The following is a 25397-nucleotide window of genomic DNA, read 5'->3' as shown; positions in this document are numbered from 1 at the left end:
AGCAGCTCAGTGAGACTCTGTCTCTAAATAAAATACTAAATAGGGCTGGGGTGTGGCTCAGTGGTGGAGTGCCCCTGAGTTCAATCCTCGGTACCAAAAAAAAAGAAAGAAAAAAAATCCCAGGAGCGGGCGCAAAACCGAGGCCTGAGCAGAGTCACGGGTCGGCTCGGGGAGGCGCTCCAAGGGATCCGTGCACCCAACGGCACTTGGTTTCCTCGTTGGGCTCGTGTGACGTCCACGCCCCCACTGTTTCCCTCTTTGTGCGATGTTAGTAATAGGATGTCCCTGTCCTAGGGGTGAACTGAGCACCCCGAGAAGGGCCCGGGGTCGCCCCAGGTGCTTGAGAAGTACTCCCGCCTCGGCCGTCCTGGAGCCCTCGCTTAGCCCAGCCCGGGCCCCCTCGCCGGGTCCTCCATGCTCCGAAGGCACGACTCCCCGTGGCGCAGCGAGGGTTTTGCAAAAGGGTCCATTCGCAGGCCATCCACACAGAAGGCCGGAGCCCCAAGTCAAAGCTGCCTCCCCAAAGCTGGGGCTAGGGCCGTGGACGGGATAAAGACACAGGGTGGCCTGGGGCGCCGAGCCGCCTGGAGGAAGGAAAGGTGAAGTAGAGGGTGGTCTCTGCTTGTAATCGGGCTTCATGGCTCGCCTGGGGATGTGGCTCGGCCTAAGAACACTTCCTAGCTGAGGGCCCCGGCCCCGAGATGCATCCCCAGCACCACACTGGAAAATAAACCCACGTCATGGCTCCTCCGAGGAAGCCTGTTCAGACAGTGGTGGGATTAGTATGCTCCACTGGAGCGGAGGTGTGGCCTTCTGATGTCAAAAGGTGGAGGTCATATACCTGCACAGACCCACAGGAAGGAGCAGTGGTTCCAACAAGTTTAAACTACCTCTAAGTTCCTGAAAACCACCTAGGCCACCTCTGCCGTGGTGAGCGGCCAACAGGGGGAGTTGCGGTGTTCCACAAAGCAAGCTGCAAAGTCTCCCAGAAGCTGAGGTCCCAGTGAGCAGTGTCCAGAGGTGAGGCTTGGGAAGTGGTCAGAGTCAGATCATGCAGGCTTTGGCTTCACCAGATTAATCCATGGAGGGATTTATAACTGAATGGAATGTTGGAGGTGGTGAAAAACATTGATGGTGGGACCTAGTTGGAGGAAAAATAGGTCACCAGGAGGTGTTTTGGAAGGGCACCCGTACGTGCACACTTACATATATGTATATATACACACATATTTAAATATATATATTTAAATAATAATTTTGGGGGGTAATAGAGATTTAACCGAGGAGTGCTTTACCACTGAGCCACAACCCTAGCAGTTTTTTTGAGACAGGGTCTTGTTAAGTTGCTTAGGTTCTTGTTAAATTGCTGAGGCTGGCTTTGCATTTTCAGTTTTCCTGCCTCAGCCTCCCAAGTCACTGAGATTACAGGCATGCACCACCACGCCTGGCTGGAAGGGTATATCTTGTCCCTGGCCCTGTCTGCTCTCTGCTGCCATGAGATAAGCAGCTTCCCTCTGCCCTGCCCTTCCACCATGATGTTTCTGCTTTGGAGCCATCCAAACATGCAATGAAGCCTCTGAGAACAAGCCAAAATAAATCTTTCCTCCACAAAGCTATTTTTCTCGGGGTTTTTGTCACAGTGATAGAAACTAACACAGTTTTAGAAACTAACACAGCGAGGGAAGCTGGAGGGTTTGCTCAGGTCTTAACTCAGTTTTGTTTGCATCTTTATTTATTTATTTATTAGTTTTCGGTGGACACAACATCTTTATTTTATTTGTATGTGGTGCTGAGGATCGAACCCAGCGCCTCGCGCAGGTCAAGCGAGCGCGCTACCGCTTGAGCCACACCCCCAGCCCTTGTTTGCATCTTTACACACCCAGTACCCACCCCAGTGGTGGAGGAGGGCTGCACACCCCGCTCTTCCTGTGTCCTCCACCTTGAGGCTGTCAGTGACCTCTCAATTACTTTGCTGAGCAGCCACAGGGGCAGGGAACAAAATGGGCCTTGCGCCCCTTGTGTTGCAGGTAGAGCCCAGGGAAGAGCCATGCATGTGCTGGATAAATGCTGAAGCCTTTTGGGGCCCGTGGTAGGGAGGAAGTGGAGAAGGCTCAGGGAACTAGGGAAGGGGCTGCCTGGAGCACTGGCCAGAGAACCGTGGAGGACAGATTCCAGCACTGGACGGTGGGAGGGAGCCCAGGTGTCTGGAGGAGGGTGTGTCAGGCCAGAGAACAATATGGGCAAAGGCCCTGAGGCTGGACCTGTCTGCTTGGCAGCCTGGAGGCCTGTGCAGGGAGGGGTAGAGGAGGTCATGCTCAGGTGGGGCAGGTGCTACGCGCCCTTCAGGGTGCATGGACAGCTCGGGTTTTCTTTTCAGTGTGCGATGTCTGGAGCTACCGTGCTGGTAACAGATCTGTGGGAGCCAGAGCAGGAGCAGAGACCAGGGAGGCATCCTGGCCATTGGTAGGGGTGGCTCCTACTTGGATCAGCAAGGGGAACGTTCCTCGGAGCCCACAGGGTTTGCAGATGGATGGAGCAGTGAGATTTGAGAGAGGGAGAGAGATGGGGAGGACAAAGCTGCCCTGACAGGTGGCAGACCTGGGGGACAGGTGTAGGGACAGATGGGAAATGGGCGTGACATGGGAAAGGGGCATGGTGTGATGAATGTGGGGCTCCTATGGACCCTGAGGGGAGATGCCAGGTAGCAGGCATCAGCTCCCAGGAAGGAGCTCCAAGCCTGTCCAGGGCGGGGTTCCAGGAGGAAAGGAATCCCGTGTGGGCGGATGCAGAGTGGAGCAGGGCAAGAGGACAGGGTGGGCTGGGGCAGCAGATGAGAGCCAGGGGACTGCAGGAGTGTGTGAATGGGGCACCTTAGGAGTCGTCCTGCTGGCCTACAGGACATCAGGAGGCAAGGAAGCAGGACCGGGAACGGAGGTGGGTTCCCCAGGAGCTTGTGGGCCACAGGGCCCCAAGAGGCTGGCAGGGCCCACCACACGGATGACAGTGACCTGGGCTCACATCCTGGTGCTTCACACCCCTGCCCTCTCTGGCAAAGGCAAGGCCAGAAATCAGGCCTGCATCTGAGAAACTGATGTGACTCCATTTTAAAAAAAAACAGCCGCTACCTCAGAGCAGGGCCTGTCCTAAGGTGGGGGGAGGGAATGACCGGGCTCCTAGGCACATGGCCACCCTGCTGAGTCATTTGTCATATGTCCTGGACTCAGCAAATGCAAGTTCCTGAAAAGACCAAAAGAATGCTTGAGGGCTGGGGTGGTGGCTCAGCGGTAGAGCGCTTGCCTAGCATGTGCAAGGCCCTGGGTTCCATCCTCAGCACCACATTAAAAATAAAGGTATTATGTCCAACTACAACCAAGAATGCTTGAGGCCTAGTTTCGGTGATTGATAACATTAGGCCACTCTGCAGTTGAGCATATATACTCTTGCAACCCCTTGCAGCCTAAACCAATCAGTTCAAATGTATCCACCACTTGAACCAATCAATCACCCCTATCCGACTTGTTCCCACCAGTGAATATGCTAATCAATGTTAAGACTTGTTGTTGATTTTCCCACGGTGTGAAATGATTTGCTGTATGATGTTGTGACGCATAGAGTATCCCCCCAAAAACCTATAAATCCTCACTGAACTAAGGGTTGGGACTCAGTCCCTGGGACCGATGTGTCAGGTTTTTTGAGTCCAGGCTCGAGCTTGCAATAAAGACTCTTGTGTGATTGCATCGGATTCGGCTCCTGGAGGTCTATGGGGTCCCACGAATTTGGCATTACAGATCCACACCAGGGTCAGCGGGAACAGAAGATCGCATGGCCATTTGGAAGACAGTCTAGCATGCCCTTAAACAGAGATCAGAGTCCCTGTAGGACACAGCAGCCCCACACCAGGTGGACACCCAGAGCAGGAGCACATGGACCCACATAGAACCTCCGCAGCATCACACAGCTGGCAGGCACGGTCCACCAAGAGATGAATGGTAAGTGTGTGGTGGGTCACGTAAGAACACAGTCCAGCAGTGACATGAACGAGGCCGGACATACAAGGTCACACAGTGTGTGACTCCGTGGATAGGAATGTCCAGGCAAGTCCAGAGACAGGGTGCGGATTCATGGGAGTGGCTGAGGGTAACTGTTCATGGGGACAGGCCGCCTTCTTCTTTTTTTTAAAATTTTTGTTGATGTTAGCTGCAGAGTGGGCTGAACACCTGACCCCCCCCACCTGTCTGGTGCAAGGGAAACTAGCCCCTTTCCGGTCTGCCTGAGGGCAGAAGATGACACCCTTAGCAACTACTGTATGATCCAATCACTGTACGCCAATAAGGCAGCTTGCAGACCCAGAGACCCCATTAGATTTTGGCTATAAAAACTCTCTCTCGGGCTGGGGATGTGGCTCAAGCGGTAGCGCGCTTGCCTGGCATGCGTGCGGCCTGGGTTTGATCCTCAGCACCACATACAAACAAAGATGTTGTGTCCACCAAGAACTAAAAAATAAATATTAAAAAAAAATTCTCTCCCTCTCTCTCCCTCTATCTTTTTTTAAAAAAAAAAAAAACAACTCTCTCTTGGGGCTGGGGTTGGCTCAGTGGCAGAGTGCTTGCCTCGCACATGTGAGGCACAGGGTTTGATCCTCAGCACCACATAAAAATAAACAAACAAAATAAAGGTATTACGTCCATCTTCAACTAAGAAAAAATTAGGAAAAAAACCCTCTGGCTTTGCGCGTGGGCTGATGCCACCCCGCCTGCTTTGCTCTCTCCCTCCTCTTTCTCTTTCCCTGCTCTTTCTCTCTTTTCTCTCCCTTCCCTGCTAATCAAGACAACACCACAATAAAGATCTCTTGGTCACGCAGAGTGTCATGGTCACTTTCTTTTCAGTTGATTCTGGGATGGATCCAGGGCCTCATTATGTGTTAGGCCAGCACTCTACCACTGAGCCACAGCACCAACCCTTTCATTTTGAGACAAGCCCCTTGTTAAGTTGCTGGGGCTAATCAGGCTTGCTGGCACATGCTTGGAATCCCAGCAACTTTGGAGGCTGAGGCAGGAGGATCACAAGTTTGAGACCAGGCTGGGCAACTTAGTGAGACCCTGTCTAAAACTAAAAAGGCCTGGGAATGTGGCTCAGGGGTAGAACACCCCTGGGTTAAGCCCCAGGACTACCAAGTCAATCCACACATTGGGCCACAGTCCCTGTCCTTCCTCCTGGAGCTGCTGTGGGACCACCAGGAACTCTGCTGCTATAGAAGAACTTCCTTGAGACGATCCCAAGACTTCATTTCCTCACCAGTGAAGTGAGATCCTAGGGGAGAAGCTGGGAAATTCCAGACACAAATCCATCCCAGTGCCTGGGGTGCAGCTCCCCAGACCGGCCACTGGCCTCCAGTCCCCACACCCCCTCTTCCACCTCCTGCTCTTATTGCAGTTGGCACCAAGTCAGGAACACAGTGAAGTCCCTCAGGTCCCCACCCTGAGGGCACCGCCCTGAGCTGTTTTTCTGGCAACCACAAGTAAACAAGCTTCTTGGTGTTTATGGCAAAGTAAAGTAACGGTGAATTAGCAAAGCTAGAGACAGCTGCCCAGGATCTCACAGTGTGGCCATGCTGCTGTGTCCCCAGCACTCCCCCAGGGCTGGAGGAAATGGGGGACTTCCTGAGAAGGGAGGTGGCTGGTGAGACAGGGACAAGGGGACTCTGCCAAGCAGCCAGTCTCAAAACTCCTGGCCTAGCTGGAGGGAGCCTGGTGAAAAGTTCGCACAAGCCGGGTTCTGGCATCTGGCTGGCAGGCCCAGGTCTCCCAAGACCCCCCCCCAAATGGTACCAGCTCAAGTGAGACCTCGAGGGACACACAAGCCAGCGGCCAGTCCTGGGTGGACAAGCTGGCTGAGGGAGCGCTCAGCTCGGTGCCCAGGAAGGGGCTGGGTCTTGCTTTGTAGCAGCAGCCAACACTGTCCAGCAGGGACAAGGCACCGGGGCAGGAGCCTCAGCCCAGTGTCCTCAGTACCCACCTGCTGGGGACTGTGCCGCCTGAGCAGCCCCAGGGCAGACGCTGGAGCTGGCTCAGGACAGTAGGGTCTTTGACTTACAGGACTTGGAGAGAAAGGAGTCTCATCACGGCCAGAGGCTGTGAGCACACAGGCCATCGCCCACATATCGCCCAGATCAGGCAGCGTTTTGGGGGTCCCAGCTTTTCTTTTAAAGGAAACTTGGGGAAGATGGGCTTGGGAAATGTGGAGATGACATCAGTTGGGTGATCACCAGGGGGTACACTAGGGTCCAGCAGTTCTCAGGGTCCTTAGACTGGCGTAGCCTCCATTATCTTATCAATAGGCAACACTGGAAAGTCCCTTAAAATTATAGGTTGCTCAAAATATACCTCTCTTAATCTAAATATTGGCGTTTAATTAACGGTGCACAAAGTATGCGAAAATGGATTTACAGATGATTTAAGATTTACAAATTTCCCAGGAATTTGGGAGTGGCAGGCCTGGAAAAGTATGCGGAACTTCTGAACTAGATCTTATTTCCTTGCCCTTTCTTGACGTCTCCTTTCCAGCCATTCCTGACTTCTCCCTCAGATCTCTGGGGTTAACGCTCCCAGCTGACGCCGGGGCACGTGCTTAAGGCACACGCAAATCCCAAAGACCGGGCGGAGCTGCCGCTGCCCTCAAGGGGCAGGCGCGGTGAGCACGCGTGAGAGGCCCGCGACCCCGTCCCCGCCCGACCGGGCCCCTGCACGGCTAGACTTTGTCCATACTAAAATGCCCTGCTTCCGAAAGACTTTTTTCGGGGGTGCCTTTTCTACTATTTCGAATTCCCCGGACTGGCGGATGCTCAAGCGCTATGGCGAAGCGCCCCGCTACCTGCAACCGCCCGGATAACTGTCCCCAGCCCGGATAACTGTCCGCCGCCCGCGTGGACGCGGCTCCTGCCCCAGCCCTAACCTTTGAGCATGCGCAGTCACTGACCTCAACAAACACCCACAGGCCCCGCCCCGCCCCCTTCACGTCACTGCGGACTGCCATTGGCTGGTTCTGGCGCGTGTCTGCAGCGCCGATGCGAATGGCCAATGAGGGTGCTGGTGGGCGGGACCGAGGGTGGGCCGGCGAGATTGGCCGGCGCACGTCCATTGGCCGGCTGAGCGAGGGGAGGAGCCGCTGGCTCCGGCCGCCGCCGCGATGATCCTGGGCCGCCTGAGCCGCTTTAGCCGCCTGCTGAAGCCGGCGCTGCTGTGCGGTGCCCTGGCTGCTCCCGGCTTGGCCGGTACCATGGTGAGTGCCGCGTCCGCCTGCCGGCCGGGGCCGTTAGAGTTCGCGCGGGATCACGGCCGCGGGCCGGAGCGTCGGGTGGTCGTCGTCAGCCGGGGTAGGGGGCGTCCGCCGGGAGGGGGTCTGTCCGGGACGGCGGATCGGGGTCGGGTCAGTTTCCCGGACTGCGGGCCAATGTCGGGGCTGGAGGTGGGGCCAGAGTGCGGGGGCATCAGCTCTGGCGGGTGTAGGTGTTGGGACGAGGAAGAGCTCGGCCGCTTGGGCCTCGGGTGGCGCCCTCGGGCAGAGCAGGGGCAGCGGCGGCGGGGCCCACGGGACGCCCCACGGGCTGGGCTCCGGTCATGCTCCGCGGCGCGCCCCGCCCGTTCAGTGCCGGGCCTGCGCCCGGCCTGCGCAGTGCGTCACAGTCGGTGGCGGGGCTCTCTGGCCACCTGCCCTTTGTCCCGGCCTGGCGGTTGGTGGGCCCAGACTGCCAGGCATGCTTTGCAGCCGGGGGCTCCCTCCCCAAGCTGCTGTATGTAGGCAGCAGGGCCGGCGCCCCCGGCCGATGGATCCCTGTCCCTGCAGCCCTGAGCTGGAGGTGCAGACTACCATCTAGGAAAGTGAACTTCCCTCCGTCGCTGTCGTGGCAACTTGCGGGTATCGAACCGTCCTCCCACCTCAGTGTCCGTCTCCTGTAGCCCCTCGTGAGCACCATGGAGGAGAAGGAGCCCTGACCTTTTCGTGCCCCGGGGCCCCTGGTTTCCTCAGCACTGGCCTGTCAGGAATCCCTTCCTCCTGAGAAGACCCCAGTGGGTTCTGGCTGCGCAGACCTGATGCTGCTCAGCCCCCCTTGCCTTGCAGTGTGCGTCCCACGATGACTGGCGCTGCTGTCGCTCCATGCATGACTTCTCAGCCAAGGACATCGACGGGCAAATGGTTTGCCTGGACAAGTACAAGTGGGTACCTGCCATTGGGGGTGCAGGGTCCACCCAGAGAGGAGCCGCTGACCTCTCCTGACCACTGCTCACCCACTCTAGGGGCTTTGTGTGCATCGTCACCAATGTGGCCACCCAGTGAGGCAAAACCCACGTAAACTATACTCAGCTAGTCGACCTGCACGCCCGATATGCTGAGTGCGGTTTACGGATCCTGGCTTTTCCCTGCAACCAGTTTGGGAGGCAGGTGCGTCACTGCCCAACCCCTGTCAGAGAGAAGACTTCGGGCCTGGACAGGGCCTGGGGTGCCTGTAGCCCACACCTCTGTTACCACTGCAGGAGCCAGGGACCAACGAGGAGATCAAGGCGTTTGCCGCTAGCTATAATGTCAAATTCGACATGTACAGCAAGATCTGCGTGAACGGGGAGGATGCCCACCCGCTGTGGAAGTGGATGAAAGTCCAGCCCAAGGGGAGGGGCATGCTGGGAAAGTGAGTGGCACCTGGGGGTGGGGCCTGCAGTCTGGTCATTTGCTGATCCTTGACCTTCTTTTGCTTCTGTTGTAGCGCCATCAAGTGGAACTTCACCAAGGTGAGGGCAGTGGGAGGGGACAAGGGGCTTGGTAGCTTGCCAGGCCCTGCCCCTACCAACACAGGCCTCTTCTCTCAGTTCCTCATAGACAAGAACGGCTGCGTGGTGAAGCGGTATGGTCCCATGGAGGACCCCCTGGTAGGTGCCTTCTGGGGAGCCAGCCTGGTGGGGGCCCTGGGAGGGGCCACCCCTTACCCACCTTTCCCTACAGGTGATAGAGAAGGACCTGCCCTGCTATCTCTAGCCTCACAAGCTGTGCCCCTGCCGAGCCTCTGCCCACGCCCCCAGAGCCTTCTACCTGGCAACTATGACGGCCCGCCTGCAAACCAGCCTTGCTGGTGGGGCGGGCCTGAGAACCTGGCGTGCACCTGCCAGAGGAAGGTCCTGCGGCTCTGCGGGCTTAGCTCGGCGCCCCACCTTGGCTACCTTGTGGGAATAAAATGTAGAAACCCATCTTTGTTGTACTGCCTGGGGGTGGGGCTCCCTCAGGGTTCAGAGAGCTGCTGTGGGATCTGGGTTAGCTGCTTGGACTGTGCTGATCCCCAAAGCTGGGCCCCAGGGCACAGGCAGGAACTGGTCTTGGGAAAGGATTCCTAGAGGAGTTAATTCTCCTAAGCTGCAGTTCTTCTTGGCAAAGGTGTTAACCCATTAGGAGCAGTCATTTGAGATCTGCAGGAGCCCCTGTCCTCCCTAATTCTTGGAGGCTGCATGCAGTCAAAGATGGGAGGGTCAGGGCCCAGGGACACTAGTCAGGGTGACCATGCCTGCCCTCTGGGCTGCATCTGTTTCTTGGGGTTCCTAGGGGGTGTCACTAAATGGTCTTCTCTGAGGTCTGGGCATGGACTGTGGCCAGGAAGGAACTGTGGACCAACATAAGCTGCCGTTTGGAGAGGTCCAGGCTGGCTGGCTGGCTGCAGTTTGAGGAAAGTGGGCCTGACCAGGGGCTGGCAGGGTGGCTGAGCCCAGCTGTCCCCCTGGTCTCTCCTGCCTTCTTGGAATACTTCCAGGAAAGGCCAGCAGCAGGGGATGAGTCCACTGGGGTCAGGGAGGGGCTGGAGGACTCAGGGTTCATCAACATGGGGATTAGGGGCCCTAAGCCCACCCCAGGCACCCTTAGTTGTCCTACAAGGTCTCCTGGCTCCTGCTGTTTGTCCTCCCCTCTCCTGAGCACCTGGGCCAGAGACCAGGCATTGCTGAGGGGAAAACGTGTGTGCTCCTTCAGGAGGCAGAGAGGCCAGTCCTGAGCCCTGAGAGCACAGGGTGGGTCCCCAGGGACATCCAGATGGCTTTCCTGAGGCCTCCCCAGCACTGGCGCAGGAGCTGGTAGGTTTCCCTTCGTGGCCTGCAGTGGCCTCTGTCCATCCCAGCAGGTGTCAGTGCCCTCAGCTGTGGTTTGGCCTGGGGCACCCTCCCACTCCCAGCCATAGGAGCAGCAGACTGCGGGAAGTAGGCAAAAGGCACGTGTATTTAGAAAAGATCTCTTTACATATATACACTAGAGTTCATTATAAATACTTCGAAACTAGAGGCCACCTGCCCGCAGATCTGGGGCCAGGGAGAGGTGGCCAGGCAATAATTTAGGGAGCGAGGGGAAGGGATTGCATATATATTAACGGGGATCTGCCCCACGGAGCCCCCGAGTGGCGGGGCCTGAGCACCGGGGTTTCCTGAGTTGGGACCACCAGCTTTGCAGCTTTAGGGCCTGGGCTGGGTGGTCCTGTGGGGCCTCGCTGAGGGCCCTGCACCCGGGTAGTCCTGAGTGGGCCTGTGCTGGCGCTACGGGGGTGCCAGTCGGTGGGGAAGGCACTGCAGGGTGCTGGTGGGCCCTCAGTGGTCGCAGGGTCCGCTGGGGCTCCTGCCGGCTCCCAGGGAAGCTGCTGTAGTGCAGCAGCTGGACAGCCATCATTCAGGAGGTGCCAGCCGGGCAGCAGTCTAGGAGTTGGGAAAAGGCGGGCTGAATTGGATCACACTCTGCCGCTCTGGGCCTGCAGCGCCTGCACCCAGCGGGCCCGAGGGCTCTGCAGGCCCAGCGTTTAGGGAGCGCAGCATGTCCTCCAGCACCTCCTTGAAGTTGATATCGCAGCCCTGGTGCGCCAGTGTGGCAGGGTCGGCCACAGAGTCCCGGGTGCCCAGCAGCAGCGCACCAGGGTCTGGGGGCGGCGCAGGGAAGGCGAAATGCAGAGGTGGTGGGAAGGCTTCCGCTGGTGGGCTGCAGGTGAGGTCCAGCACCTCGCCAGGGCCGTAGGGCAGCTCCAGCGCGCGCCGCATGTTCTGTGTGGGGGCGGCAAGGCCCGGGCCGCAAGCACTCCGGCGCTTGACGTCTGCGTCCATCTGCTGTAGCTCCTGCAGCACGCGGCGCACGCAGCCCTCGGGTATTTTGATGCCTGCAGGTGGGGTAGGTGGGGTAGGTGGGGTGGGCAAACGGGTCAGCGCCCCGCCTCGTGGCCCCCGAGGCCTACCGCGCATGTGCCCACTCACCCACTTGCTTCTTCTTGTCCTTGGTTTTGAGACGCACAATCTGCAAGTAGCTGCTGCTGCTGACGTCAGCCATGACAGCGGCAATGCGGCCCCACACGCGGAGCAGGGCCCCGCACAGCATGTAGTGGTGCCGCAGCCGCAGGCCCTGCGTGCAGTCCTTGCCCTCCTGCACTAGCCGGCAGTGCTGGTTCCTGTGGGGTGACCGTGGTCAGCAAGCTGTCAGGGTCCCTCAGCCCCAGGTGCTGATGGGGTGCCCAGTCCTTGGGACTGATTGGCCCAAAAGGGGCTGCCAAGGGGTGGGGCAGGGCTCTGTGTCCAGTGTGCACCCTCCCACCTGGCCTGGACTCTCACCATGCAGTGTGGCTGCAGTGTGTCAGCGAGAAGGCGTAGCCGCTCTCCCAGTGCTCCTGGGCCTCCTCTGCAGTGACCTGGGGACACAGCCATAAGCCAGGGCCTGCAGCCCAGGCAGGGCACAAGAGGAGGGGCCTGCTGGCTCTGCAGCTTCTCCCAGATGCCAGGGAGCTACTGACGAAGGGCTGGCCTGGGCCTCCAGTCTGGGGAAGTGAGCTTGCTGCCCGCTACCACCTACCCGCCGGAACTTGCGGCACAGGCTGTCCAGGGTCTCCAGCTGGCTCTGCCGGCCGATGTTAGGCTTGTACACGGTGAACTGCTTGCCACGGTTCTGTTCTGCCAGGAGGCAGCTGGGCTTGTTGCCCCGAACCTGGGAAGGGGAGTGGTGAGGCCCTGCCCTCCAGGGTCTCCAGGCATGTGACTTCCTGGCTACTGATCAGGAGTGGGCCCCACAGGCAGGAGATCGCCATCCTGTCCAGCCACAGTGACTGACTGGCCACCCACAGTCACTCTGGTCTCGCTCTAGAGTGTGAGGAGCAGGCAGGTGCATGGTGCGGGTGGCTGCCCACCTTGTAGGAGAGGTAGAAGCCATCATAGGGGCCTGTCAGCTCCAGCGACTTGGCGAACGCCTCCTCCCACTTCAGGCCACGGTCCACGCTGATCTACCACAGCAAGTAGGGCATTAGTGGGGCGGAGCAAGAGGCGAAGGCTAGGAGCTGGCAGCACCCTGCTCACCTTATAGAAGACCACCTGCCCGTCCTGCGGGTGCCCAGGGGCCAGGAACACCTGCTGGCTTTCCTCGTAGATCTCGTCAATGCCGGGAGCCAGGTCTGGGAAGAAGGCAGGGTTGGGTGGTGAACAGAGCCAAGGCCTAAGAGGCCCAGGGCTGGGCCCGTGACTCTTGCACCATGGGTCCAACCCAGGAGGCCGAGTTGGACCTGTGCTTTGGGAGCCCTTGATGACACCACTGAGGCAATCCCCCAGGTGACCATATGGGACAGATATGACTCAGTTTCTGGATGCCATCCGGGGGCCAGTCCCTCCACATGTGACCAGGCAGGCCCTGTGGGCCTCAGTGCCCTGTGCTGTGCAGCTCCGAGGGTCCCGTGTGCTTTGTGAACCAAGTTCTCTCCGCACAGTCCCAGCTGTCAGTGTTCATCCACAGGGTGCTGGCCAGGTGGCCAGCAGACTGGCCAGCAAGGCACAGATACCAGCCACCTGCCCTCAGAGGGGGTTTACAACCACTGATGGTGAACTTCTCGAAGGCCGGGAGTGTGGGGGCACATGGGCCACTAGATGGCCGTAGGGTAGACGAGGAGCCCACGGCGGCCTGACCTTGAACCCAGCTAGCACCAAGCGCTTCCATCTGAGCTTCAGCATCCCCAGAGCCACAGCCACGTGGGTGGGCCCGCCTCCGAGCTCCGGAGTCCCACTGCGGAGGCTCACCCAGGATGCCCATGTCGTATCTGCCCTCCTTCTTGTCCATCTCGATGAGGTGGTCAAAGGTGTCTGAGAAGTACTGGAACAGCGCGTTCTGCTTGTGGACCTCCAGCCCCAGGATGCGGTTGAGGAACTTGGTGATGGAGCAGTCTGGGTGCAGGAGGGACCAGGTCTCAGGCTGCACTGGGCTACCTGCTCCCCTGCCTGTGCCCAGGTGCCATGGGGACTCACCCTTCTCCACGTCCAGGCAGCCGGACCGAGACTCCCGCCCGCCAATGCCGACTGACAGCAGGCCTTGCTTCATGTCTGCAGGAAGGGGGCTTTGCGTGCTGATCCTGAGGAGCCTGGGAGGCCCCCCCCAGCCCCCTCCCCAGCCCCCCAGGCCCTCCCAGGCCCTGGTTTCTCTCCCAGCCACTGCCTGGCATGCATGTGTAGGATGGGTGTGGGGGGCAGTCCCTGATGCTGAACTCCTGGGGCCAGAAGCTGTATTCTCACAGAAGCCAAACAAGAGTTCCGGGAACAAGCACGGACGCCATGCCCTCAGCCTCAGCCCCGTGGGGGCTACTGGGGGCCACTGGCTTCCTCAGCCATCACAGCCCTTTGTGTGAGTGTGGGAGGAGTCTTTCAACACAAAGCCAGCCTGCAGAACTGCCGCCCCAAGTTGCTGAACCCTGCTGCTCTGCTGTCCTCCCAGAAAGACCCCGTGTGTATCCCCAGCTCACCCCGGAAGAAGGCCGCATCCCCTCCAGGGTAGCCGCGGGGCAGGGGCACCTTGCTGTCTGTCTGGCTCAGGATGGTGCTGAGGACTCGGCTGAGGGCCCGGGCACCGTACTGGGGGCAGGAGGTGGGGAGTGAGTAGGGAAGAGCTAGAATGGAGTCTGGCCTCCCTGCCTCGGCCTCCCCCAGGTACCTTGTTTTCAAAGTTGTACTTGCTCAGGTCCCGGGACTCAGTGGCACGGCGGTCTCCGTGGGTCAGGGCGCCCTGCCAGGGTTGGAGAGGCCATCTGTTGTTGCCAGGAGGACCTCCCCCAGCTCCTGGAGGAGACTTCCCCAGCCTGCCTTGGGCCCCAGCCCTAGGCCCCCGCTCACCAGGCTCTCCAGCCGCTTGGCCACGATGGAGGCGAACCGGCGCTCCCCGGCCAGCTCGGAGATGAGGAACACATACTCGGGCGCTGAGACCTGGTTGGACCGGTGGGTGCGGCCTAGGGGCACAAGGGCTCTCAGGAACAGCCTGAGGGGACACTGGGGCAGGGGCCAGCCTTGTTGGGGGCCGGGCTCACCAAACTGCTGGATGGCACGGTCAGCACTCCAGGGCAGCTCCAGAGTCATGTGGACACGCCGCCGTTGGTTCCTGACCCTGCGGTCTGCTTGGAGCGAGACGCCAGAGCTGGAAGCCTCAGAGATGATGGCCACAAGCTGGAGGTGGGGGAGGGGGTCAGTAGGCTGGGAGCAGGGCACGGGCCCTGCCTCAGGCCTGTGCTGCCCTGTCCGGCCACCAGCCCCTTCCACCCACTCAGCTCAGGGTTACCAGGACAGACGTGACAGACATGTCCAAAGAACATCCAAGGATACAAGAGGTCTGTGGGGGTCACTCATGTCCACACACACACACACACACGTGCAGAGACAGGAGCGCACCCCCACACTGCGCAGGCACAGGGGTGAGCACTCACCCCACGCTGTCCCCTTGAGGGACACCTGAAAGGGAGGGTGTCCGCAGCCCGGCTGGGTCCAGGCCCCTCCCTGCCCTCCCGCCGCACACCTTCTCTCCACTCATGAAGCGCTGCTTCTCCCTGAGGTTCACATGGTCAATGGACAGGCCCTGCTCTGCCCGTGACTCGAAGGCCACCGTCCCGTCGGGCCTGGACACAACACGGCCTTTCCTGCCAGTCATCTGTGGCGGAGGCAGGGAGCCCAGGGATAGGTTGTCAGTGGTGTGACACCCAAGGATGTCCCTACCTCCCCACTGGTGACCCTGGTGTCCTGGCTGTGTGGGAATGGTGGGGACTTGCTGCACCCTGGGCAGCGTGGTCTCAGTTGGCCCTGATTTTGACATATCTTAAGATTTACATTTCTAGCTACCTGGTACACAAGGTAAGGGACAGTAGGTAAGGGACAAGAGGTAGTGGGTGAGCCAGGCCAGGCCAGGGCTGGAGGACGGTCCTGACCAGGCAGCCTAGCTCCTAGCCCAGCTGCCATCTGGGCACTGTGTCCAGGGCCCTGTTACTGTCCTGGGGGTCTGGCAGTGGCACAGGGTGACCACAGGGGCTGCCACCCAGAGTCAACCAGAGCCAGGCTGACCACAGCTCTGCTCACCTCCGCCACTCGCTCAGGACCCCCCAGCTGGTCGATGAGCTCGTCCAGGGTGTTGACCGGCAGCTCCTGGCCCAGCGCTCGCACCTTGGCCAGGAGGTCCTGCTTCAGCCGCTCCACCCGTTCCAGGACACCAGGACCATGCAGGTCCCTCTGCAGGGAGCACACAGGGCCTGCAGGGCAGAGGGTCAGGGTGGGACTCAGCCCCGCATGACATAAACCCCTTCTGGATTAGCACAAGGGGCAGTGAGGGGTCCTGGCCAGCCTGAGGGACAGTGGGAGCCGCTGTCTGAGACCTGTCTTCCCCCAGGCCAGCTGGGGTGCCAGCCCCGGCCTCCTCTGGGCCCAAACTGCATAAGAGAGCTAGGTCCCCTCTGGCAGGCCGTGTGGCCCTGTCCTGGCTGATCTGAGCCTCAGTGTCCCCCTCTACCAGGAGGCTGCACCCACCACCAGAGCCCAGGGTGGGGCGGGACCAGGACTGCACTCAACTCTGACCCAAGCAGACCCCTACCTCGGTCATCTGTGGGGAGCCCTGTGGTGTCCACAATGACCACATCGTCGTCCACCAGGGACTCCGGGGAGGAGTGGAAGTCACTGTCCAGGCCAGCGTCTGACTCGGTGCTGCTGTCATCACTGATGTGGATCACACCAGCCCCCTCCAGCGCCAGCCTGGGGACCTTGGTCCCACGGCCCCGCGGCCGCCCTGCAGCGCAGGAGCTGGGGTCATGTGGTGCCAGACAGTGGGGCAGGAAAGGCAGGCCGAGCTGGGGCAGCGGGCGCCGGGGACTCCCAGGTGCCAAGCCAGGTGGGGCCTTCTGGGGAGGGCCTGTCTGCATGCCCACTGCCCGGCCCTTGCTCGAGCCCCTTGCTCCTTCTGGAGTGAAGGGTGCCTTGGCAGAAGCCCTGTGCACGTGATTTTGGCTGTTTTCTTGGGTCTTCCTTCTCAGAAACCCATGTCCCCTGTTGCTGGGCCAGGGCGTGGGGGAAAGGGGCAGCTCTGGGCTTCCAGGCAACGCCGGCCTGTGGGTTGGTCAAAGGATGTGCCCAGAGCCCCCAGAGGGGACAGCAGTATAAGGGCTTTATGTGTTGCTGCTGCCTCAGGGCTGACCACCCTCGAGGCCTGGCGAGTGGAAGGAGAGGGTGGGTGTGGGCAATGGAGGGCCTCAGAGTGACAGAGCCCTTGCAATCCCAGCTCTGTGCCCTCATGCCTGGCTTCTCTTGGCCTGGCTCCTCAGGTGCCCTGCAGGACAATGGCCACACCCCCTCACCCACATGCTGACTGTGACTTCAGGGTCTGGGGGACGCTTTCTGGGGCCCCAGCCTGGTCTGCGCAGCCAGCAGGGCTCACTGTCTGAGAGGGCAGGATCCTGGTGGAGCCCGGAGGCCTCAGCTGCCTGGTGGGGGTGAGGCTGCTGCAGCCCATGGCCACTGGCAGCACCAGGGCTGCTAGTGCGACAGCCGGGCAGGGCCCTGGGCTGCTCTCCTCGGGGTGGGCGGGGGCCCGAGGCTGTGCCTGCGGGGCTCCTCGGGGAGCCTGTGCCAGTGTCCCCAGGACAGCCTCCTGAGCTCCTTGTGGGACAGGGGCTGACCATGCCCACTGGGGCAGTCCTGGGGCTCCTGTATGATGCAGGGCAGGCCTGAGTCAGGAGAGAGGCCCTGCAGGCTCTGGAGGGAGGATGGCAGCAGGGGGAGGGGAGTGGGAAGCCGAAAGCGGGCACCGAGGCCGGAGGCAGGGGCACTTCTTACGTCTCCGCTTGGCAGCGCCTCTGTCCCGCTTCCTCCTGGTGGAGGGGAAGTGCTTCTGGATGAGCGACAAGAAGACGCCTCTGCAAGGAGAAGCAGGCTGCGCTCCCACCAGGCCCAGGTGCAGGCCTGCTGGGAAGTGGGGGGTGTGGGGACGGGCTTGGCCTCTCCAGGGCAGCACTGGCCCCAGTGAAGGACCTCAGGCATGCCAGAGATGGGCCAGGGGCAGCGTGGGCAGGGGCCTGAGCCCCGGGAGTGTCCTTGCTGAAGTGTCCTGAGCACCTCCAAGTGAGGGCAGCCTGCAGCCTGGGGCTGAGGGAGGTGCTGTGGGAGCCCTTGGGCCTGGTGATGAGCAGCCAGCAGAGGGGTGAAGACCCTGAGCAGGGTGGGAAGTGAGGCTGGCGCTGTGGGGACTGACCATAGTGCCACGCGGGACCCACGAACCCCACCACAACCTCCGCACCTGCTGGGGCTGGGGTCACCCGTGCGTAATTCTCCTAGCCAGAAAACAAACTCCAAACCCTGAGCCCAGTCTAAGGCCTCAAGGTCGGCACTGTGGCCTGAACACAGCTTCCCGACCCCCATCCTCCGCTGACAGGGACCAAAGGGCAGGGCCAGGCCACAGGCTGGTCATGGGAAGCCGAGCGAGCCCGGCACCCCCACTCCCACTCACTCAGCAGCGGACACAAAGCAGTCCAAGTGCCCCTCGTTCTCGTCCAGCACCTCACGGGTCCGCGCCTCGCCTGTTGACTGTAGCCCGATGACCACACACTGCAGGGACAGTGGCTCTGAGCTGGGCGTGGGGAGACTGCCATTCCCCTCCACACTCTGCCCCTGTGGCCAGGAGTCTCCCCAGGGGCGGTGATGGGCAAGGGATCAGCAGTCTTCTTATCTCAGGACTGGCCAGCCTGCCTACCACAAAGTCACAGCCTAGACGTCCCTTCCTGCAGACCCTGCCCAGTCCGTCCACCTCAGCAGCACATTTCAGACCCCACCACCCTTGGGCCTGCGTGACCGAGATGGACCCGAGAGTCTGGTCCCCTCTGATGGCCCAGCAGCTCTCGGGAGGGTGAGAGGAGTCCAGGGCAGGGGTGAGCAGCGGGGTCAGTGGCCGGGCCTGCACACCTTGTCTCGGGCCAGCTCCTCGCGGGCCAGCTCCACCAGCCGGCGCACCTTGGCAGCGACACACAGATACTTGAAGAAGCGCTGGTGGGCCGACCAGAACTGGCCCCACAGGGACTTGCGCGACTCTAGGCCCACCCAGTCGGCCGCCTGCTGGAACACGCCCAGGGCCTCGGCCCACTGCAAGGACAAGGATGTCCTGAGCCTAGGCCCTGCCTGCACCAAGGGCAGAGCATCTGCACAGGAAGAGGCCGGGAGCCAGCAAGGCCGGGCAGAGCCCAAGGAGCGGGCTGGGGAGCAGGGCTGGGGTTGCAGCGGTTCAGAGCCCAGGGGAGGGCGGAGGCAGCGGAGGCCCGCCTCTGAGGTCATCCCCAGGCCACTCTTGATGCCTCAGCCCCAGAGGACACCAGGACACCTCTGGGGACACCTAGAAGCTCCTGGCCTGGAATGGCCTATAGCACCTAGGATGCCACCAGAGGATGACCTCACCCCACATCTGCAGTGCAGAAGGGGACCCTGGGATTGTCTGACCTCAAGAAGTCACCTGGCACAAGCGGGGCACGGCCAAGGGTTTATGCCCAGGCCAGTAAGGAATGGAACTCATCTAAGCACAGCCACCAACAGGCCACCACCTGGGACAAAGTGCTCCTGAACCCTGAGAAGGTGGCAGCGGCTCTGGCTGACACCCTTGTGTCACAGCACAGGACATTCCCAACAGGGGAGCAGGACGAAGGCCTGGGCTTCCCTGATGGGCACAGGGCTCCGAGGAGACACACGGGGGTCCCCGCATCAGGCCCACCCTGCCCCAGAGGGGCCTGGCTCACCAACAGCGCTGCGCGGTTGTAGACATGCTCAAAAGCTGGGGGCAGGGGGATCTCCTCGATACGGAAGGTGACTCCAGAGAAGCTGAGCTGGCGTGCAATGTACATGCCGCTGACCTTCATGTCCATGGCTACGATCTCCATGGCACCTACACCCCTGGGGACAGGCATGGCCTCCTCAGCACCATGTCCCACCAGAAGATGGAGTGCCTCTAGGGAGGGGCGGAAACTGGGACGGGAAGGAGCAGGTACACAGAGTGTGGCCAGCCCGGGCAGACTTGCAGCTAGGCCTGTGGGTCCCCAGGAGCCTGCCTGAAGGAGGCAGAGAGGCTGTGCAGGGCCAGGGCCTGGCGGGAATGGGCAGAGGAAGGTCTGATTCGTGCCTTAACACAGGACACAGGCCTGAGGCCAGGGTGCTGGTGGGAGCTGCCCCACCCAGCACTCGGAAGGCGCTCACCTCTTCTCAATGGCGTGTAGGAATTCCTCAAAGGTCCGGAAGGGCGTGCCTTCACCCCAAATGCCCAGGCGGCTCATGTAGATCATGTTTCGCGGCTCAGAGGCACCTGGGGACGGGAGCCGTCAGCTCCTCCTGACCAGCCAGGAGGGGATAGCTAGAAGCCAGTGGGGATGCAGGGGCTCGGGTACAACCACGGGAGGGAGGGAGGGAGGGCCGGGTGAGGGGACCTGGGGCGCCTGCTGAGACTGGGCAGAGCCAGCTGGCCGAGGGGAGGCCCTGATGGTACGGTGGCCGAGGGACAGCAAGAGCCTTTGCCCCAGGCCTTGAGAAGCTGGGTGTGGGCTGGGCCCGAGGAACTGTGGGCAGCAGGCCCAGCCTGTGCCCCAGCCAGCCCACCCGGCTTGCCGCTGCCCCAAGACTGGCGGGGGCCCCACGCTCCACCTGTAGCGCTGGCGTAGACCACTCTGGCCAGGGGCAGCTTGTTCTGCAGGTCCAGCACGGCCTTGCCCATCTTGGTGGAGCTGGCGTTCTTGGCCTTGTGGCACTCGTCAAACACAATCTGGGGTGGGCGAGGGTTAAGGAGCATCCCAGAAGGGGTGTGGGCAGCCCAGGCCAAAAGCCCTCGGGCCTGGGAACTGGGAGCCATGCAGAGCCGTATCTGTCAGCTGCTGGGTGACAGCTTCCAGCAGGCCTGGGGAAGTGCAGGCAGGCACACAGGCACGGCTGCCGTCGGGGATGGCGAGGTGCTCACCTCTGCGTCCTGGGTGCAGTTCGGTTTCCCGTTTTGTACCTGGGTTAGAACCAGGGCCACTGCACCTCTGAGCTGCTATATCCTGAGGTCTGTTTCTCTCGTTTTTTTTTTATTCCACCTAAATCTGAGACAAGGTCTCATTAAGTTGCCAAGGCTGGGCTTGAACTTATGATCCTCCTGCCTCAGCCTCCCTGGTCACTGTGACAGACTCAAAATAATAAAATAACAAAAGAGGACGGGGGCGTAGCTCAGGGGCAACCCTCTGGATTCAACCCCGGTACTGATGTGAAATAAGGTGACCCTGTGTGCCTGCCTCCCTGGCCCTTGACAACTCCCAGCAAGGCCCAGCCCTCGGCACCAGGCCTGTCTCTAGGACGGCGGGGACTCTGGGTACCATCTGCATGCCTGCAGGCTGCACAGAGGCCACCATCGCCTCAGGACTCATCACAAACACCCACACAGAGTCTCTGGTCACTGTTTGGCTGGCCAGTGCCAGGCCAGGTCTCGGCAGGGGTGGGGGGCAAGGGTGAGCCGTGGAATCCTGCTCCTGCTGGGAAGTCCAGGCCTGCGGGGTCTGGAGGCTGGCCCCGGTAATGCCTGCAGGATACCACGCCCTCAAAGGCCTCCCCGCACCACTGGAGAATCTGCCGCAGACGCGTGCGGTGCTGCCCACCAGCCTGGCTCTCCCCGATCAGGGCGGAGTAGGTGGCGAAGAGGACGCCCTCTGAGGTAGTGTTGTCGCCGTACTTGATCTGCAACAGGCGCAGGCGCAAGCATGGGGATCCTCGGCCTTCCCGGCTTGGGTTCCCCTGTGGAATGGGAGTGGGCACTGCGGGGCTGCCCCCCGCGACCCCTGCCCTTCCAGCGTGGGCTTGCGCCCCCCGCACCTTGCTCAGCGCGTGCACGGCGATGCCCGGAGCCTCAATGTCCCGCAGGTCCCGCTCTGCGTCATACTTGAGGTCGTTGGAGACACTGAACCTGGGGCGGCAGCCGGGTCAGGGACGGCCCTGCCCCCTCCCCGCCCACTCCCTGCCCTCTCGAGCAGGCGCTCACCAGAGGGCCTTCTTCCTGCCACGCAGGTAGTTCTCTACGATGATACCAGCCACTGTCCGGCCCTTGCCCACGCCAGCCCCGTCTCCAATTAGGAATCCTGCGCGTTGCCCGCTGGGCAGCAGGACCTCGTGTTGCTGCGGCACGATGGGCGGTTAGAGCCTGGGCTTCTTCCCTCCTGGGCCAGCCCCTCCCCCAGCAGCTGGGGTCTGGGGAGTCACCTGGCAGGCATAGGTGATGGCCTCCAGCTGCAGGGCAGACAGGGCCCCGCTGTCTGCGGTGGGCAGTGCCAGGGTGTAGGTGATGTCAGGTGGAGGGACACTAGACAGTGTGCTGGTCTCCACCACACGGTCTGGGTGCTGCTTCCCGAGCTTGGCTGGAAGGGGCAAGGGGCAGTCAGGCTCGGGCCTCAGTGGCTGGTGAGTAGGCTGGGGACAGGAAAGTCTCACCAATCCCCTGGGGCAAGGGGACCAGGTGCACTTTGGCCCTTGCCCTGTGGCTGTGGCCCTGGGCCCACAACCCCTAGTTGGGGTCCGCAGGGTCTTGTCCTGGGGCTGAGGGTGTCCGAGGGCCCCAACCCAGCCGAGCCACTCACATTTGGACGGCACATAGTCTGCGTAGGTCTCGGCGTGACCCAGCTCTTCAGCCTCCTCCTCCTCTTCGTCCGCCTCGTCCTCCTCCTCGGGCTGGCTCTGTGACTGCAGGTGCATATGAGAGTCCAGAGGCCCCATGCTGCCACATCTGGCCTAGCCTCCCCTGGGGACAGCAGCCTGGCTGCCCAAAGCCAGCGAATGACCTGGTGGGGGTGGCCTGACCGTACCCCCAGGTGGCACCTGGGCTTCAGTTTCCTCGTCTGTAAAGTGGGCACTCACTGCGGAGTTGCCTGAGGTTTGAGATCCCTGCCTCGGTGGGTGCCCAGGAGATCTGGGAAAGGGAAGAGAGGGAGCCCGGCCTGGCCTGTCTGGCTCACCTGGTAGCTGACGAGAAGCGGAGTGCTAGGGAGGGAGGTCCCAGGGTCCTCGAGGCCTGAAAAGGGCCCACTGTGCAGGAACAGCTGGAGGGCAGACAGGGTGTCAGCTGAGGCCTCCTGAATGGCTGGGCCTTGGCCACCCTGGCCCCGAAGGGCCTTCTAGGCCAGTGCTCTGCCTCCTCCTGCCACCTGGGAAAGGTACTTACTAGTTTTCATGGACAACAGCCCTAGCCCCTGGTCTCACAGGACAGGCTGGGCAGGGTCTGGTGGCTTGAGGCCTTGTGTGTATCAGACCATGGTGGTACACAAGCCCACAGGAGCACAGGGGACCCTGGGGGGGGCTCCTTTCCAGGGAGAAGATGAGACAAAACTCGGGGCTGCACGGCATGTCGGCTGGGCCCCTGGGCAAGGCCACTGGTGATACTAGCCTGGCAGTACTGTACAGGAGGCCATTTGATATGGTATTTGAGGGGTACAGCAGGCTTTCTGTGGGTGAATAGGTTGAAATGCCCCGTTGTGCGGTGGCCAGGGTGAAGGGATGATCAGACCATGGTTCACTTTGGAGAGGCAGATAAATTGCCTGAGTTGCATCCTGATGGACAGAGGACAGGGTAGGCAAAGCTGGCCATGGGGCACTGACTCTGGGCTGGCAGCCAGGCCTGGCCTCTGGGCTGAGTGTGTGTCACTCATGGCCTCCTCAGGGCCTGAGAACTGACCAGAGTTGTGAATGGTCTGGGAGAGGACCCTGTCCTGACCTGCCCACCCCTGGCGAGCAGCGTGGCGGTCACTGTCCAGAGCACTACACTGAGCCCAGTGGGCCCAGGACACAGCTAGGAGACAGAGGACCCAGATAAGAGCCTGTGTGGTTCTAAAACACCCTTTTAGATGTGTGGCTCTCATTTCAGCCACAGTGAGCCCAGCCTGGACACCGTGTGTGAGCCAACAGAGCCAACAGGAGTGACTGCCAACGCCGACCCCTAGCACACCTGACCTTAGGACCCAGCAGGCTTGGCCCCTGAGCTGCCCCCGCCCCAGGGCCATGAAGAGCTGGAGGCTCATGGGGGAACAAGGGTCCTGGGTCCCATCCAGGCGCCGACTCTCACAGCCTGGTTTTCCCGTAGGTGAGGGACACCCCAGATCTTCTAACATCTGCAGGGCTGAGGGTGGCGCCCAGGGCCTCGCGCGGCTGGCGAGCCCTCTCCAGGGACCCACAGGCCCAGCCCACCCTCTGTATTTCATTTTGAGACAGGGTCTCACAAATTGCCCAGGCTGGCCTCTGCCTCTCGAGGGCTGGGACGATAGCCCTTGCCACCGTACTGGCCCGACCAGAGATTTTTAAGAAAAAGTGAAGGAAGTCCAGAGAGTCACAGTTCCCTCTCAGCCTCTAGCTCTCTTTACTCAACACAAAGCCAGGCAGACCCTGCGTGGGTTCCTGGAAGACTGGTCATGCTCCAGCCCAGGTGGGCAGCTCTGCAAAACTAGGTTTCAGATGGCCTTGTGCCACCCACTGAAGGCCAGCCAGGCCCCTAGGGGTGGGCAGTGCCTGCTGGGCACAGATCCCAAGGGGAAACAGGCCTGAGTGGCCCCACATGGTTGTAGAGGGTGGGGTCAGTGCCAGGTGCTCGGAGCCTCCTGTCCCCCTTACTGGCCCCAGCCTGTCAGCTATCCAGGGTATGTGCCCATGTCAGCATCCAGAGGTGGGGCTGGTGTCCAGAGCCTCCACTTCAGGTCCCCCAGACCCATTCCTAACTTGTTCTCCCAGTCTAGAAGCTTCTTTCTTGCCAAATACCTTAGAAAGGGCTGGATGGGTGTTGTCCTTTGGGCACCACTAAAATTAGGGGCCAGAGAGTTCTCTGGGGTGGGTCTCCTGGGCACTGCAGGGTGCGGAGCAGTGTCCCTGACCTCTACCCAGCAACAGCAGTAGCTCCCCAGGGTGGCAGTCGAATGTCTCTGGAGGTCACCAGAGTCCCCTGAGTGAGAGTTACTACCCAGAATCCCTCTTCACACCCACGGGCAGGAGCCCGTCTCCAGGGACAGAGCAGGGTGAGGAGAGGCTGCCCCAGCCCTGGGGGGGCGAGGGGCTCGTGGAGTCCGGGCAGCCCTGGCAGAGTCCGGGGCACTGACCTTGTCATGGGTGGACGAGCTGGTGTTCACATCCCAGATGGTGGGCACCTGGCTGAGGCTGTCTGCTGGCAGGAAGTCGGGGGTGTCTGCGATGTCGGACAGGGAGTCAATGGACGAGGAGAAGATGGAGGCGTTGGAGAGGTCCTCGAGGTACGAGGCGTCCTGGAAGACAAGCCCCGGTGAGGCAGCACCAGATGTGCACGACGGACAGCAGTACGCAGACCGTCCATCATGGGCCGTGAGCAGGAGTGGGTGACACAGCTGCAGGGTGGAGGGACCCAAGGACCTTGTGCTCAATGAGAGCCCGCCACACAAGGCCACAGCGTGTGACCCAGCGACAGGAGGGTCCAAGATGATGTGGACTTGCAGTTGCAGGGCTGGAATGCTGGGGGCAAGGGGGGCTGCTCAAGGGTATAGGGTTTCCTATTGGGGTGACGGAATGCTCCAGAACCCATGGTTGCACAATCATGAACATACTGACACCACTGACCCCGCACCCTTTAAATGAGTGAATCACACCACATATGAATGGCATCTCAGGAAAAGAAGCCTGGCTCTTCCTGCCGTCCCGGCCACTCGGGAGGCTGAGGCGGCAGGATGGCAAGTTCAAGGCCAGCCCTGGCAACTTGGAAAGAACTTGTCTCAAACTAAAGTAAAAGGCCAGGCAGGGTGGGGAGGGGCCAAGGGACCCTTGCTGTGCAGGTAGTGCCACCTGTGGCTGGCGTCTGCCACACTGAGTTGAACTGTGTCACTTACAACCTGTGAAGAGATGGGGTGCAGAAACAGCGGAGGGTTGCTGCAGTCTCTGACTGGAGCCTATCTTCACCGCCACCTGCCACCACCCCACTAGCACCTGGGACACTCGGGGAGCCTGCCTCCGCCCAGGGACCCCAAATGCAGGGGCACTCACATTGCCCCTCCCTGTTTTGCAGACAAGGCCCCGAGGTCCAGGGCAGCACCCCGAGAGCCTGGCTCAGGAGGAGTGCCATCTGCC

At 60.9% G+C, this 25397-nt stretch overlaps 2 protein-coding genes and 1 long non-coding RNA gene across 6 annotated transcripts in view; 2 read left to right on the top strand and 1 right to left on the bottom strand.

Annotated features, from left to right (window-relative positions):
* Positions 1-394: 394 nt before the first annotated feature.
* Positions 395-1612, top strand: LOC114105959 (uncharacterized). Its single transcript, XR_003585117.2, has 2 exons — positions 395-1020; positions 1391-1612. It is a non-coding gene; the product is annotated as an uncharacterized lncRNA (long non-coding RNA).
* Positions 1613-7149: 5537 nt separating this feature from the next.
* Gpx4 (glutathione peroxidase 4) lies at positions 7150-9114 on the top strand. Its single transcript, XM_027952512.2, has 7 exons — positions 7150-7278; positions 8119-8213; positions 8295-8439; positions 8532-8683; positions 8759-8783; positions 8862-8921; positions 8995-9114. Exons 1-7 carry the CDS (start codon positions 7186-7188, stop codon positions 9025-9027), a joined length of 603 nt encoding a protein of 200 aa, XP_027808313.2. The 5' UTR covers positions 7150-7185; the 3' UTR covers positions 9028-9114.
* A 1116-nt stretch (positions 9115-10230) lies between these two features.
* Positions 10231-25397, bottom strand: part of Sbno2 (strawberry notch homolog 2) — a 47130-nt gene continuing 31963 nt past the window's right edge. For all 4 annotated transcript variants that reach the window (XM_027952619.2, XM_027952621.2, XM_027952620.2 and 1 more), the window contains 28 exons: positions 24404-24565; positions 22280-22363; positions 21905-22007; positions 21531-21685; positions 21313-21446; positions 21147-21237; positions 20868-21011; positions 19950-20067; positions 19509-19614; positions 19055-19208; positions 18234-18410; positions 17782-17879; positions 17112-17191; positions 15877-16068; positions 15369-15538; positions 14815-14946; positions 14333-14468; positions 14142-14254; positions 13963-14034; positions 13775-13883; positions 13284-13358; positions 13059-13202; positions 12348-12442; positions 12182-12274; positions 11851-11982; positions 11613-11689; positions 11262-11452; positions 10231-11167 (listed from right to left, as the gene is read on the bottom strand). In XM_027952619.2, the coding sequence (XP_027808420.2) occupies positions 10716-11167; positions 11262-11452; positions 11613-11689; positions 11851-11982; positions 12182-12274; positions 12348-12442; positions 13059-13202; positions 13284-13358; positions 13775-13883; positions 13963-14034; positions 14142-14254; positions 14333-14468; positions 14815-14946; positions 15369-15538; positions 15877-16068; positions 17112-17191; positions 17782-17879; positions 18234-18410; positions 19055-19208; positions 19509-19614; positions 19950-20067; positions 20868-21011; positions 21147-21237; positions 21313-21446; positions 21531-21685; positions 21905-22007; positions 22280-22363; positions 24404-24565 (3789 nt within the window). In that variant the 3' untranslated portion in view covers positions 10231-10715. The remainder of the gene's footprint in view (positions 11168-11261; positions 11453-11612; positions 11690-11850; positions 11983-12181; positions 12275-12347; positions 12443-13058; positions 13203-13283; positions 13359-13774; positions 13884-13962; positions 14035-14141; positions 14255-14332; positions 14469-14814; positions 14947-15368; positions 15539-15876; positions 16069-17111; positions 17192-17781; positions 17880-18233; positions 18411-19054; positions 19209-19508; positions 19615-19949; positions 20068-20867; positions 21012-21146; positions 21238-21312; positions 21447-21530; positions 21686-21904; positions 22008-22279; positions 22364-24403; positions 24566-25397) is intronic.

The sequence above is a fragment of the Marmota flaviventris genome, chromosome 1 (genome assembly GCF_047511675.1).
Source record: "Marmota flaviventris isolate mMarFla1 chromosome 1, mMarFla1.hap1, whole genome shotgun sequence".
Taxonomy (NCBI): domain Eukaryota; kingdom Metazoa; phylum Chordata; class Mammalia; order Rodentia; family Sciuridae; genus Marmota; species Marmota flaviventris.
Note: the sequence above shows the minus strand (reverse complement) of the source record. Positions and strands in the feature narration are given on the sequence as shown.